Raw genomic sequence first — 14,966 nt, forward strand, 5'->3', positions numbered from 1 at the left:
CACCACTCCTGTTCTGATGCTTCATGGGCCTCTGATGATTTCTGCTTTCCAATCCCCTCTGCTCCTGTTGCTGATGTTTTGCAGTCCCCCATTGATTTCTGATCCCATACTGCTTTCACTCTGATGTTTCATGGTCCCCCACCAGTTTCTGCTTTCTGAGGCACAGACCAGTGGAGACTGTGAAGTGTCAGAACGGGAGCAGTAGGGGAACAAAGGTAAAAATAACTTATTTTACTGTGATGAGCCTGTTTTAAAATTGAAATAAATTGTAACAGGGAGCCATGGTTCGGGCAGCATGAAACTCCTGACAAGTTCTCTTTTAAAGGGTTTTCTGGGTGTTTAGTATTGATGACCTATTCTCAGGATAAGTCTTCAATAGCTGATCAGTAGGAGTCTGACTCCCAGCATCCCCGCTTATCAGCTGTTAGTGTGACATCACTTTCATTGGTTACATAGCATATGTGCAGCTCAATCTCATTCAAATGAATGGGTCTGAGCTCCAATACCAATCACAGTCGATATGCAATGGACAGCACTATGCTTGGTAAACTGCGAGGAGGACGCTTCTTCAAACAGCTGATCGGTGGGGGTGCCAGGAGTTGGATCCTGCTGATCTGATATTGATGACCTAGCCAGACAACTTTAAATAAAGAAGACAGAAAACTAATGTTCAGATGGCCTGGCAGAGTGCAAGAGTTAAGAAAAAAGCAGGGGACAGTGAAAAAAAGCTAGGTACTGGACCCAGAGGGATGGTGACAGGTGAGACTTTTTTTTTTAATTGCTGCACCCTACCTGGCCATCTGAACATGGGTTCCCAATCTTGGAGAACCCCTTTAACTGCTACTTCCTCTTCAGTACACTGCCCATCATTTCAGAAGCAAATGTACAGGTGAAACTCGAAAAATTAGAATATCGTGCAAAGTTCATTTATTTCAGTAATGCAACTTAAAAGGTGAAACTAATATATGAGATAGACTCATTACATGCAAAGCGAGATATTCCAAGCCTTTATTTGGTATAATTTGGATGATTATGGCTTACAGCTTATGAAACCCAAAGTCACAATCTCATGTACCCAGGGGATATGGGTTAATTAGCTGACTAGAGTATGACACTTTGAGCCTAGAATATTGAACCTTTTCACAAAATTCTAATTTTAAGCTGCATTAATGCAATTCCTTTTAAGTTGCATTACTGAAATAAATGGACTTATTCTGTATGATATATGAGAGCCACGATATTCAAATTTTTTGAGTTTCACCTGTAATTACAAGTACTCGCTCCATTCATTTGAATGGGGCAAGTACTTGTAATTACACTACTCCACCGCTGCAAGGGAGACAAACTGCAGTGTAATGAAAAGGAAGCAGTGAGCATGGAGCGTCACCTCCTCTTCAAACAGCTGATTAGTGGGGGTGCTGGTTGTCGGACTCCCGCTGATCTGAAATTGATGATCTATCCTGAGGACAACCCTGCACAACCCCTTTAAGAAACATACAATCACAGGTTAACCAACTGAAATGCACTGGTCTGCATTATCGTTACTGTACTTTTTAGTGCTGGTCCTTGGTACTTACGGTAGTACATTGACAGATTATTGAGTCTTAGCAGAAATGGTGCAGCAGCTTTGGAGCTGCCAAACATGATGGTGAATTTTAGATGTATGTGGATAAGTAAACATGCACATGAATAAAGTCTCTGTAGTAATGACATATTTTCAGCTAACCAAGGACACATATTCCGGAGAGGCAGATGGATGCTTTAGGGTCCTGAGAGGATGGGGCCCATTCTTGGTTAGGACCCATTCTCTTTGTTATTGGGTGGTGAGAACTTGTGCAGGGCTTACATCTCCTGAGGAAAGGAGGTGGGATATCGACTCACCAGACACTTCCGTTTTGGGTGTCATGAACCAGAACATAATGGGGACCCATTTTCTGCTATGTATGCTACTGCAACTGCTAACATTATGAAAAAGACATAGAAGAAAATAGTGGTCATATATACCTCCAATAAGAGCAAAAAGGCAGAACATGACCGGGTAAAAGAAACCAAGAGACATTGTTATAGCATATTCATGTACAGTGGCAGAGATGAGGAATACAGCGAGCATCACTCCTGTGCGAAAACGCTTCTTGAGCAGCTGAAAGATAAAGAAGATTTCAGTTGTTGAGTGCAGGTTCACACCTCCAGATTGTCCTAATACTCTTCTGATGAAATCCTCACCCATAGCAGATCCTGGTAGACATAATAATACAACCAGTCATGGACGACCACATTCCATGTGCGGAAGTAGTTGGAGAAGGACTTGGAATTCCACCAGTCCTGTAGAAAATGGAAACAGCAGCTTTATGGTAAAGCAATCCAATGCACAAAACCTTTGTGTAAGATGAAGAAAGATGTAGTCACCTTATAAAACATGCGATCTGCAAAGCGGAGCATCTCAGCAAATGCATTCAACCAGCAGTGCAGAAATGCAAAGAATGAGATTAGCAGCACAAAGATACCTGGAAAATAGAACAATAAAGACAAAATCAAAGCCAAGTTCATTACACTTTGGGACACATTTATTATGACCGCCGTTTTAGATGCCGGTCTTAATAAAGTTCCATAACTGGCGGTGGATCCGCCGAAGTTATGAAGAGACGCAGGCTTCTTCATAACTTCGCCACATCCAGCGCCAGTTTTTAAATATAAGCAAGCTTCTGAGCTGTCTTACATTTAGACCATTTAGAAAATTATGAACGACTCCCCTTCCCACAATTTTAGACCTGCGTGAACGGGGAAAAATTGCAGATAGCGGCGCAACAGATAGTTGCGCCTGAAATACGCCTAATTTAGGCATATTTCAGATTAGTAAATTACCCCCTTTATGTTTTATCTAATGTTCAGGCCTCAGTGATAACTGCTCTTATCATCATAAAAACAATTGGGAAGTTGTTACAATCCCACCCATATTTCTATTCTTATCATCATAGAATAATATACTGTTGGTTACGGTCCTGTCCTATAACAATTTAGGAGTTAAAGGGGTTGTCTCATCACAGACCAGCCTTTAGTATGAGAGCCACGGGTCTGGCTGCCATGACCCCCAGCAAACAGCTGATATTGCCAGTTGAATTTACAATCAGCTTCCATTGCAGTCAACACTACAGAGGAAATATAGCACAGGCAGCTTTCAAATGAATACATGGACATCTCAAGGCCATCAAGCCATGAGTAGCTGGTGAAGGGTTTTTTCCCACCGTCATCCACATGATATGCCATAAATGACTAATAGATGTGGCTCCAGAGTTTTTATGGCACATCACAGTACCAGAGGATCCTCCAGTAAGACCAGGCTCGGACACATTTGCAGCTACCTTTGGAGCTAATCCCTTGCCACTAGGGTCTATTTCTTTTGTTTTAAAAACTTTTTGACTTTATTGATGATATAGGAGTTGGGCCCCGAGAATAATTTCCTCTGGTAGGCCCAAGGAACCACAGTTAAATACTGTGCGGGTCACTCTTCTGGAACCTGAACCTATCTCCAGAACAGGGGTTCCCCCTCATCCTACATATTGAGGTGGCTACCACATCAAGGCAAAGAATAAGTGGACAGATAGTAACGCATGTCCTCTGCTCTCTTCATTTTTTTCTATGATAGTCATGGAAATACATAGTAACATAGCAATATAGTATATAAGGCCGAAAAAAGACATTTGTCCATCCAGTTTGGCCTGTTATCCTGCAAGTTGATCCAGAGGAAGACAAAAAAATAAATAAAACTGTGAGTTAGAAGCCAATTTTCCCCACTTAAGGGGAAAAAAATTCCTTCCTGACTCCAATCAGGCAATCAGAATAACTCCCTGGATCAACAACCCCTCTCTGGTAGCTATAGCCTGTAATATTATTACACTCCAGAAATACATCCAGGCCCCTCTTGAATTCCTTTATTGTACTCACCATCACCACCTCCTCAGGCAGAGAGTTCCATAGTCTCACTGCTCTTACAGTAAAGAATCCTCTTCTATGTTTGTGTACAAACCTTCTTTCCTCCAGACGCGGAGGTGTCCCCTTGTCACAGTTCTGGGAATAAATAGATGATGGAAGAGATCTCTGTACTGACCCCTGATATAGTTGTACATAGTTATTAGATCGCCCCTCAGTCGTCTTTTTTGTAAAGTGAATAACCCTAATTTTGATAATCTTTCAGGTCACTGTAGTTGCCCCATTCCAGTTATTACTTTAGTCCTCCTCTGTACCCTCTCCAGCTCTGCTATGTATGCCTTGTTCACTGGAGCCCAGAACTGTACACAGTACTCCATGTGGGGTCTGACTAATGATTTGTAAAGTGGCAGGACTATGTTCTCATCACGGGCATCTATGCCCCTTCTGATGCAACCCATTATCTTATTGGCCATGGCAGCAGCTGCCTGACTGTTTTTTGCAGCTTAGTTTGCTGTTTATTAAAATTCCTAGGTCCTTTACCATGTCAGTGTTACCAAATGTTTTACCATTTAGTATGTACTGGTGACTTGCATTATTCCTTCCCATGTGCATAACCATACATTTGTCAGTGTTAAACCTCATCTGCCACTTCTCTGCCCAAACCTCCAATCTATCCAGATGCCTCTGTAGCAGTATACTGTCCTCTTCAGTGTTAATTACTTTACACAATTTAGTGTCATCTGCTAAAATTGATACTTTACTATGCAAGCCTTCTGCAAGATCATTAATAACTATATTGAAGAGAATAGGGCCCAATACTGACCCCTGAGGTACTCCACTAGTGACAGTGACCCAATCTGAGTGTGTACCGTTAATAACCACCCTCTGTTTTCTATCACTGAGCCAGTTACTTACCCACTTACAGACATTTTCTCCCAGTCCGGGCATTCTCATTTTATATACTAACCTTTTATGTGGTACAGTGTCAAATGCTTTGGAGAAGTCCAGATATACGACATCCATTGATGTCTAGAACTCAGTGGCGTCGCCAGGGGGGGGCCAGAGGGGGCCACGGCCCCCCCTACATCATGCTGGGCCCCCCCATGTGCCCCCCCAACTAAAATGAGCCGCCGCCAGGCACAGGGAGATGAGCGCTTCCATTGCGCTCATCTCCTTACTACTGCCTGTGCCAGCAGCATTCACTTGACTGATCCGAGCTCAGCTCAGTCACAGAGAGTCTCTCACCTCAGGCTGCTGGCAGCAGGGACTCAGGGAGCCGGAGCCTGAGGGAGGGACGGGGAGGAGCGTAATATGATCTCAGAGTGGAAGCTGGCTTCTGCCAGCCCCTCCCCGCCCACCAACCAATCACCAACCAGAGCTGAGGGGGCAAGGCAAGCACAGCACACCAGCAGCTCTGACTCGAGTCCCACAAGTGCAGGGAGTTTAAAGGGTTTCTACCACTTGCATATCACATATTTGGTGATCAGACACTAGCGATCCGCTAGTGTCTGATGTAGCTTACAAGCTAATTATTACCTTAATCCGTTCGGCCCATACCTCAAAAAAAGCACTTATATCTTTATGCAAATGAGCCTCTAGGTGCTATGCAGGCGTTTTTCCAGCACCTAGAGGCTCCGTCTACCTTGCAGTTTGCCGCCCATCGCCTCGCTCCAGCACGCCCATCTCTTACCGTATTCGATCCTCCCCCTGCTTCAGCCTTCAGAAATCCCGCGCCTGCGCCGTTCGTCGCGGTCTTCGGAGGCATTCGGCGCAGGCGCAGTCAATGTCTGACCGCTCCGTGCTCAGACATTTTCACTGCGCCTGCGCCGATGTCATCGGCGCAGGCGCAGTGGAAATGTCTGAGCACGGAGCGGTCAGACATTGACTGCGCCTGCGCCGAATGCCGCGACGAACGGCACAGGCGCGAGATTTCGGAAGGCAGAAGCAGGGGGAGGATCGAATAGAGTTGAAGATGGGCGTGCTGGAGCGAGGCGATGGGCGGCAAACTGCAAGGTAGACGGAGCCTCTAGGTGCTGGAAAAACGCCTGCATAGCACCTAGAGGCTCATTTGCATAAATATATAAGTGCTTTTTTTGAGGTATGGGCCGAACGGATTAAGGTAATAATTAGCTTGTAAGCTACATCAGACACTAGCGGATCGCTAGTGTCTGATCACCAAATATGTGATATGCAAGTGGTAGAAACCCTTTAAGAATAGAAATGAATCGAATGAGTCACAAGTTAAAAGAATCTAAAGATCCGACTTAGTTTGTGACTCATTCGATTCATTGAGTTAAAAGAGCCGTGAGTCAGGCTGTAGAGCAGGTTACATTACACTGAGGCTGAGGCTGCTTTTGTTGCAACAGTGATAAGATTAAGGGACAGGAGAAGTGACAGATGACACAAGAGTTTAGATTACAGGTTGAATTAAATTAACCCCTTAGAATCAAATTGGCTTCTCAGGAGATATATATGTTAAAGGCATCTCATTCAGTAGCTATATAACTAAGGGCCCTTTCACACTTGCATTGTCCGGATCCGGCGTGTACTCCACTTGCCGGAGGTACACGCCGGATCCGGAAAAACGCAAGTGTACTGAAAGCATTTGAAGACGGATCCGTCTTCAAAATGCTTTCAGTGTTACTATGGCAGCCAGGACGCTATTAAAGTCCTGGTTGCCATAGTAGGAGCGGGGAGCGGTATACTTACAGTCCGCGCGGCTCCCGGGCGCTCCAGAGTGACGTCAGAGCGCCCCATGCGCATGGATGACGTATCCATGCGCGTGGGGCGCCCTGACGTCACTCTGGAGCGCCCCGGGAGCCGCACGGACGGTAAGTATGCTGGTCCCCCGCTCCCCGCTACACTTTACCATGGCTGCCAGGACTTTAGCGTCCCGGCAGCCATGGTAACCATTGAGAAAAAGCTTTCAATGGGCATTAATTCCGGATCCGGCCTTGCGGCAAGTGTTCAGGATTTTTGGCCGGAGCAAAAAGTACAGCATGCTGCGGTATTTTCTCCGGCCAAAAAACGTTCCGTTCCGGAACTGAAGACATCCTGATGCATCCTGAACGGATTTCTCTCCATTCAGAATGCATTAGGATAAAACTGATCAGGATTCTTCCGGCATAGAGCCCCGACGACGGAACTCTATGCCGGATCCGGACAACGCAAGTGTGAAAGGGGCCTAAGGGTAGGTTCACATCACCTTTATGGATTGTACTGTCAGTGTCAGACTGTTGTCACTGTGGGTAACAATGCACAACAGACAACAATTCACATTGCACACCACAGTGACAGCTTCTGACTCCTGTCTGACTCCTGAGTCCTCCTGTCCGGCGTCAGCCTCAGCTTCCCTTTACTATAATAAATCACTCTTCCTGACTCACTCAATACTAGTAATCAGAGTTCAGAGAGAGCTGAAGAAGACGAGCCGACTGCACTGAGTCAGCAGCGCAGCAAGTAGTGAGTGAATCGAATGTATCAAGCATCTGCGCATGCGCACCGGCACCTAGAGTCTTCGGTTCACTTGCGAGTCAGCTCAGCAGTCTGACTCACCAAGTGAACCGAAGATCCGATTCATGAATTGGTTCATTTGAATGAGCTGATTCGAATGAACCGATTCACCTAAAAGATCCGAACTTCCCATCACTAAGCGGCGGTGCAGGGGAGGGAGAGGCGTGTCCCTTCCCCTTGCTCTGATAGGCTGCAGGCACTAGGCCGGCAGCCTATCAGAGGCTGGTGCAGGCGGCGCGATGACGTCATCGCGCCGCCTGAGCCATACAGCGTGGGACACAGGCCAGAAGAGGCCTGCATCGCATCGCTGACTCGCTGACACTGAGGTAAGTATGTGTGTTTTTTTTTACAATAGTGAGACTTGGGGGGGGGGGGGGGGCGGGGGACTTAATAATGGCACATGATGGGGGGGGCTTACTTAATAATGGCACATTGGGGGGGGACTTACTTAATAATGGCACATGATGGGGGGGCTTACTTAATAATGGCACATTGGGGGGGACTTACTTAATAATGGCACATTGGGGGGGGGGACTTACTTAATGCTGGCACATGATGGGGGGGCCTTAATACTGGCACATGATGGGGGGGCTTAATACTGGCACATGATGGGGGGGACCTAATACTGGCACATGATGGGGGGCTTATTACTGGCACATGATGGGGGTCTTATTACTGGCACGTAATGGGGGTCTTATTACTGGCACGTAATGGGGGGCTTATTACTGGCACGTGGAGTCATCTACGGGGGCACTAAGAAGGGGTCATTTATACTTGCAAAATTATGGGGGACATTGAGGGCATCTACTGGGGCATTTTATACTGGTACATTATGGGGGCACTAGGAGGAAGGGGAGAGGAGCACTATGGGGCATTTACTGGGGGCACTATATAGGGGTATTTTATACTGGCACATTATGGGGGACATTAGCTCAACTGGGGGCATAAGGGGGTATTTTTTGCATTGTCACATTATAAGGAGAATTATTACTACTGGGGGGCATTATGGTGGGCTTTATTACTCCCCCATGGTATGACCCCCTAGTAGCAGCACCAGCCTCTCCCTGCTCTGCTATTCCTCTGCCTCTTCTCCAAATCCTTATTATGAAATCTTTCTCATTAGGATAAAGCACAACATCAGCTCCGTCGAGCCCCCGGCCAAAGTGTGGAAGTGGCGACCGAGACCCCCAAGGGCCAAGCCAAGTAACTGTAAGTGTTCATGTGAAATATGTTTGTTATACACATATAGCCTACACTGTGCCCCACAATATACAGTATACCGCTACACTGTGCCCCACAATATATAGTATGCCTCTACACTGTGTAGTCTGTTGTATAAGCACCCTTGTTCTGTGGCGGCGGACAGAAAATAATCTGGAAGTGCCTCTCCCGAGACCAGGCTCTGATCCGCCACTGGACCGCTCACAGGAGTGTATATTTCTTCTAAACTGTAATCCGTATCCTCTGACCTGCAGAAATCAGCACTCGCTCGATAACAACTAACAGGCAGGACCTGTAGGCTGTAGCCTGGCCCTGTTACCGAAGCTAGCCGAGTGGTGTAAGGTTAAGGTACTAGTAGAGATGAGCGGCCGCTTAATCCTGATTTAAAGTTAAAGTTACTGCAGGATATGGATTACGGTTTAGAAATGTCAAATGTTCACTCCTGTGAGTGGCGCGGAGGGGGATCTGTGGATGACTGTAATGACCGGCAACACGCACAGGGAGGAAAACAGGGAAAGCCCTGCCCAAGGGAGAGGGAAAGGTGGTGACCCCTAACTCACCTTGCAGCTGGCACCTGCCTGCCCTGACGTCCCTAGACGGGTTCCTCACCCGTGCGGCGATCACGTGCCTAAACCCTGGCTTTCCCTGAAATGAGCCCTAGATAATGAACGGGCCGGTGGGATCGCTAGTCCTCACCACTGCACTAAGAGGGAAACACCAGGGAGAGGACAGACAAACACAAACACCCAGGTGGACGGCAACAATTGTCCACAAAGGTCCAACAGGGATCCGGAGGGTAGCGTTCTAAGGCAACACTCAGAGAACGCAGCAACACAGCTCCAGTGGGTCAGAATAGATGTCCAGGCAGGAAGCTCTATATCTGGCAACCAGAGAAGTGTGAGAGGGGAATATAAGGAGGATTGGGAGTGCTGGACAAGGAACAGCTGAGAGAAGGAGCTACGGATCCCTGAGTGAGCCAAAAGGGTTTGTAAAGCAAACCCAGAAAGCTACAATAAGGAAACTTCCCTATCTGACATAGAGCGTGCAGCCAACCGCTGCGACCTCCTGACCCCGGGTACAACGGAGTCAGGCGTGGCTCTTGACACCCTCGTGACAATGACACTGTTATAGGGAGGGGGAAATGGGGATGACACTGTCATGGGGTGGATCTGTGGATGACATATATAGCATAAGATGCTATACATTACACGGTATGTGGCATCCACAGATCCCCCCCCCCATAGCAGTGTCATCCACAGATCCCCCTCTCTATAAAAGTGTCATCCACAGACAGCTGGACTTTTCTTCCCTGTTGCGGTTTTAGGTATTGGGTAAAGTATCGCAGCATTTCTAAGCGTACTTGTGTAAATGTATCGTTGTTATAGCTGCCCCCCCCTACTTTTGTCCTGGCCCCCGGTGTGCCCCCCCAAAATTTGAAAGCTAGAGACGCCACTGCTAGAACTTACCTCCTCATAGAAACTAATTAAATTAGTTTGACATAGCTGGGCATGCTTACCCCACAGAAGTGAATGTAGAGAGCCGTGAACATTCATGGCCACCTTTCCACTCATTCTCTGCCTGGGTGCAGTGCCTACCTGGCTAAATGTGACACAGACAGGGGGAAAACCCTTTCTTGGGCGAGACGCAGGTCCTAGAGTGCAACATCTATGAGACGTTTTTGGCATATCCTGTGGAAATGCCATACATATCTAAGGTTAGAATACCCCTTTAAAATCTCTCCATTCTGACAGTAGCAGGGATCACCCTCACTATATTATCCATATGCTCTAATAGGCCACAGCACTGCAGCATCTTGAGATTTATGACAGTAAATATGATTTTTATTACGATAATTATTACAAGTACAACTTACGGTACTTACTGCCAATCTGGATTTTTCTTTTTAATAAATAAATACAATTTATATTTAATGTCCATTTGTTTGTTGTTTAATTTATCAGTGTAGGTGACATTTTAGTCATATGTTATTGTTTTACATATGGAAGTTTTTGGCACACAGATATCTCACTATAGATATGAGTTTTCTCATATAACGTGCCAAATTGGAGGAGCAGAGGTCCTTGACTTACATACTAACCAAGAGATCACCTATAAATCGTTTAGTCTCACTTTAATGATATAGAGATAGATAACGATTTAAAGGGGTTTTCCAGGAGTTTAATATTGATGAACTATCCTCAGGATAGGTCATCAATATCAGATTGGCGGGGTTCCTACACCGAGCACCCCCACCGATCAGCTGTTTGAAGAGAAGGGTGCGCTGTACTATTAATTTGAAACTGCCTGTATTAACTTGCTGATGGTGGACAGATGGCATAAAGACCTGGGTGGGCTGGAATGTATTTAGATTGCATGCATTTCTGCAAGAAATATTTTTATATCTCACGTACAGACTGAAATATTCTACTAGACATGTCACTGGAAAAAATACAATGCCAAGAGGTGAAGAAAAGTACATCAGTATTCGTATCATTAAAGGGATTTTATGGGACTTTAATATTGATGAGTCATCCATATCAGATTGGCGGGGGTCTGACATCCGGCACCCCAACCGATCAGCTGTTTGAAGAGAAGGCTGTGCTCCGTTCAAGCGTTGCCTTCCCTTCATTGTTTCCAATTAATAGTACAGCTATAACACACAGACTTAGTGGCTGAAATAAGAGATAACTGAATGTGTGTGGGGAACGGGTGGTTAATAGCAGGAGCAAAATCAGTAACAAGTATGTTAAGGGGTTGTATGAGGTTAGAGAAAAGGATCTGCTTTACTTCCAGAAACAGCACCTCTCTTGTCCATGGACTGTGTCTGCTCTTAGTCTTACCAGGCAGGGTGGCATGGAAGATGGAAAGCACCAAGGTCTTGGTACTGAATGGCTGCTTGCTCATGTTTTTGAATACAGGGATGCAGAGTGTGACCATGATAAAGTACCCAAAAAACATACCGCCAAGAAACTATTGATATTGAGAAAATTAAAAACAGATTATTATATTTCACACGATACATTCTTTTTATCGTCACCTTAAAGAGACTTTTATAATGATGAACTGTCCTCTAGATAGGCCATCAGTATTTGATCAGCTGTTTGAGAAGGCAATAGTGTTCGCAGTAGTGCCGTGCCCTTCTCGCAGCTTTCCCTAGGCCATGTGATGTCACGTTCATCGGTCACATGGCCTAGGTGCAGCTCAGCCCCATTGAAGTGAATGGGGCTGAGCTGTGATACCAAGCACAGCCGCTATCAAATGGACGGCACTGTGTTTGGTTGGCAGAGAGAGGGAACCAAGAACATATTCACAATATTGGCTCCATTAACAACTGAGACAATAATGTAACTTCAGTAAGTAAATTGCCTTCACCATATGACAGAGGTGCTTTAAACGGGTTGCCTCACTTCAGAAAAAGGCATTTATCATGTAGACAAAGTTAATACCAGGCACTTACTAATGTATTGTAATTGTCCATATTGCTTCCTTTGCTGGCTGGATTTGTTTTTCATCACATTATACACTGCTCACTTCCAGCGGTTATGACTATGTCAGACCCTGCCCTGTGGGTGTTCTGAGGAGATCTGTCAGAATTGCTACACTTGACTAGATCTGACAGTTTGTTTTGTTATGGGTTTGAGCAGAACCCCACCTCCTCCCAGGTGTTGTTCCTTTATTTATTCCTCTTTCTCCCTATAGCCTTTGCGGGATATAGTTCTGCCTTGTGTGAGCTCTGGAGCTTCGGTGGATCGTCTGCTCAAGCACATCTCTAGATAAGTTCCTTTCCCTTTTTCCTTTTGTGTCTGATTTGACTGGGCCTCTAGGGAGACGCTGGCTCCTTCAGTTTTAGAAGGAGCTGGGTGTCTCTTTCCCTCTTCCCTACAGCCGAGGGTTTGGTTCAGTGTGTTATATTCTTAGGTACGTGGGCATGTGCATATCTACCATTGAGATATGCACATGGGCATAGCAGCTTAGGGAAAGTGTTTTAGGGATTGCTAGGAGGTGACCCCTTTGTTCCCTAGAATTTGGGGCCTAGTCAGTGGTTTTGTTTGCTTTGCTGTGTTCTGTTTCCTTCCCTTATCTTGCCTACCGTGACAGACTACCCTGCAGTCCAGCAGTGGTGGCCGTGCTTGCACACTATAGGAAAAAGTCCTGGCACTCCCATGGTCCCGTCCACCAGAGAGGCTGTTTTTTTTTTCCTTTAGTGTGCAAGGACGGCCACAGCTGCTGGACTGCAAGGTGGTCATCACCGCTGGAAAAGAGCAGCAAAGGAGGCAATATGGATAATCACAATACATTAGTAAGTGCCTTGTATTAACTTTGTTTACATGATAAATGTAATTTACTGAAATGAGACAACCCCTTAAAATACAGTCATGTACTAGATGCTATAAAGATACATTGCACACGTTACTCGTGGGGTTTAATTATAATAGGATTTCCTTGCGTTGGGCCGCACTGATTAAACTATTTAATTGTTGTATTTGAATGGACCACAGCAATGCACATAAACCTATGCAACAGTGGGAGCCATTTTTCATTTAGTAAAAGATTAACGCCATTACAATACATGTAACTAAAGATATGGGTGTATCTCTAGCACAGGGATCAGCAACCTTTGGCACTCCAAGTACTGTGATACTACAACTCCTAGCATGCAGCTTAGGCCCCTTTCACACAAGCTAGTTCCACGCATTGGACTCGCAGCCTGTGTCAGCGAGAGCACCCGTCCTGACATCCTGTCCTGTATAGCACTGACAGCATTATGTCAGTGTTATTCAATACATTAAAGAATATATAAATTAATATAATGCTATGCAACCCAGTCAGTGCTGGGAGGTCAGGACGCATGCTCTCGCAGACATATGCTGCAAGTCCAATCCATGGAACTCACTCGTGTTAAAGAGGCCTTACACGGCTGTTCTTGTAACTCCCATAGAAGTGACAGGAGTATTCTGGGAGTTGTAGATTCAAAACAGCTGGAGTGCTGGAAGGTGCTGATCCCTGCTCTAGAGCAACCAGCACCCCAATCATTAAATATATCATGACACTGGTTGGTATGGAGCCAGTTCTTCCCATCTAAAGCCTGTCTCAACTTATACCTTACCTGGGCAAAGTTCTTAGCCACATATTTCCACCTTATGTATGGTGTCCTGTGTGGAGGCAAAACAGAAGAGCGTGACACAATGTGAACCTGAGAGATTACAGAACACTTTGCACATTTTTATCTTGAGATAACATATAGTTAATATGTTATGTATTTATAGCTTTCTTTTTTTAGTTTCAACGTCTCCTGAAAATATACTCCACAAGGCATCATAATATGTAACAAATGTTCACAATGTTGCCCAGATGTATATACATGTTCATAGTGTTCAGCCAGGCAGATGGGCAATCTTCAGCCAAGCAGTCCGCCGAACATGCTGCCGTAAAACAATGGGGCCATGTGACTACGTCTTTACTGCCTGGCCCTGTCAGTCAAAGTGTTGGGGGTGCAGCTGGGAAGAAAATGAACGGAGCTTGTATGTCCTATGACAATGCCCTCATTGCACCTAGAGTCTAATTTGCATAAAAATAAAAGGCTGATATCTCCACATTGGGGGCATGGATTATAGCTTGCAGCATTCTCAAAGTGCAGCATTACTAAGTGCATCTGAGATATTCAGGAGACTAACTTAGAGATTTTCCACTGTAGCAGAACTTCAGCTGTGTTTTTGGTGGCTACTCAGACCCTGTGCTTCAAAACAGAAGAACTTCAGCTGCGTTTTTGGTGGCTACTCAGACAATGTGCTTCAAAACAGCAGAACTTCAGTTGTGTTTTTGGTGGCTATTCAGACACTGTGCTTCAAAACAGCAGAACTTCAGCTGTGTTTTTGGTGGCTACTCAGACACTGTGCTTCAAAACAGCAGAACTTCAGTTGTGTTTTTGGTGGCTACTCAGACACTGTGCTTCAAAACAGCAGAACTTCACCTGTGTTTTTGGTGGCTACTCAGACACTGTGCTTCAAAACAGCAGAACTTCAGCTGTGTTTTTGGTGGCTACTCAGACATTGTGCTTCAAAACAGGTAAGGGATTTGTTAGACAGTTTTTTGCTATTGTCTGATTGCAAATGAGCATAGGGTGATTAAGGTGTTAAATTTGTTGTTGGGGGAGGAGCTTTTGTGGGAGTGTGTTTATATATAGCAACATAGTATTAGCTTGCCTAATTATAGCTTGCAGCATTCTCAAAGTGCAGAATTACTAAGTGCATCTAAGATATTCAGGAGACTAAGGCCTCTTTCACACTTGCGTTGTCCGGATCCGG

At 45.4% G+C, this 14,966-nt stretch overlaps 1 protein-coding gene across 1 annotated transcript in view; it reads right to left on the reverse strand.

The window, feature by feature from the left end:
- Positions 1–14,966, reverse strand: part of LOC122932620 (sterol O-acyltransferase 2-like) — a 56,506-nt gene that overhangs the window by 8,044 nt on the left and 33,496 nt on the right. The window contains exons 9-13 of the mRNA XM_044287134.1: positions 13,769–13,814; positions 11,502–11,631; positions 2,407–2,504; positions 2,224–2,322; positions 2,005–2,140 (exon numbers count right to left, since the gene is read on the reverse strand). Of these exons, the coding sequence (XP_044143069.1) occupies positions 2,005–2,140; positions 2,224–2,322; positions 2,407–2,504; positions 11,502–11,631; positions 13,769–13,814 (509 nt within the window). The remainder of the gene's footprint in view (positions 1–2,004; positions 2,141–2,223; positions 2,323–2,406; positions 2,505–11,501; positions 11,632–13,768; positions 13,815–14,966) is intronic.

This window comes from Bufo gargarizans, chromosome 3 (assembly GCF_014858855.1).
Source record: "Bufo gargarizans isolate SCDJY-AF-19 chromosome 3, ASM1485885v1, whole genome shotgun sequence".
Lineage (NCBI taxonomy): Eukaryota > Metazoa > Chordata > Amphibia > Anura > Bufonidae > Bufo > Bufo gargarizans.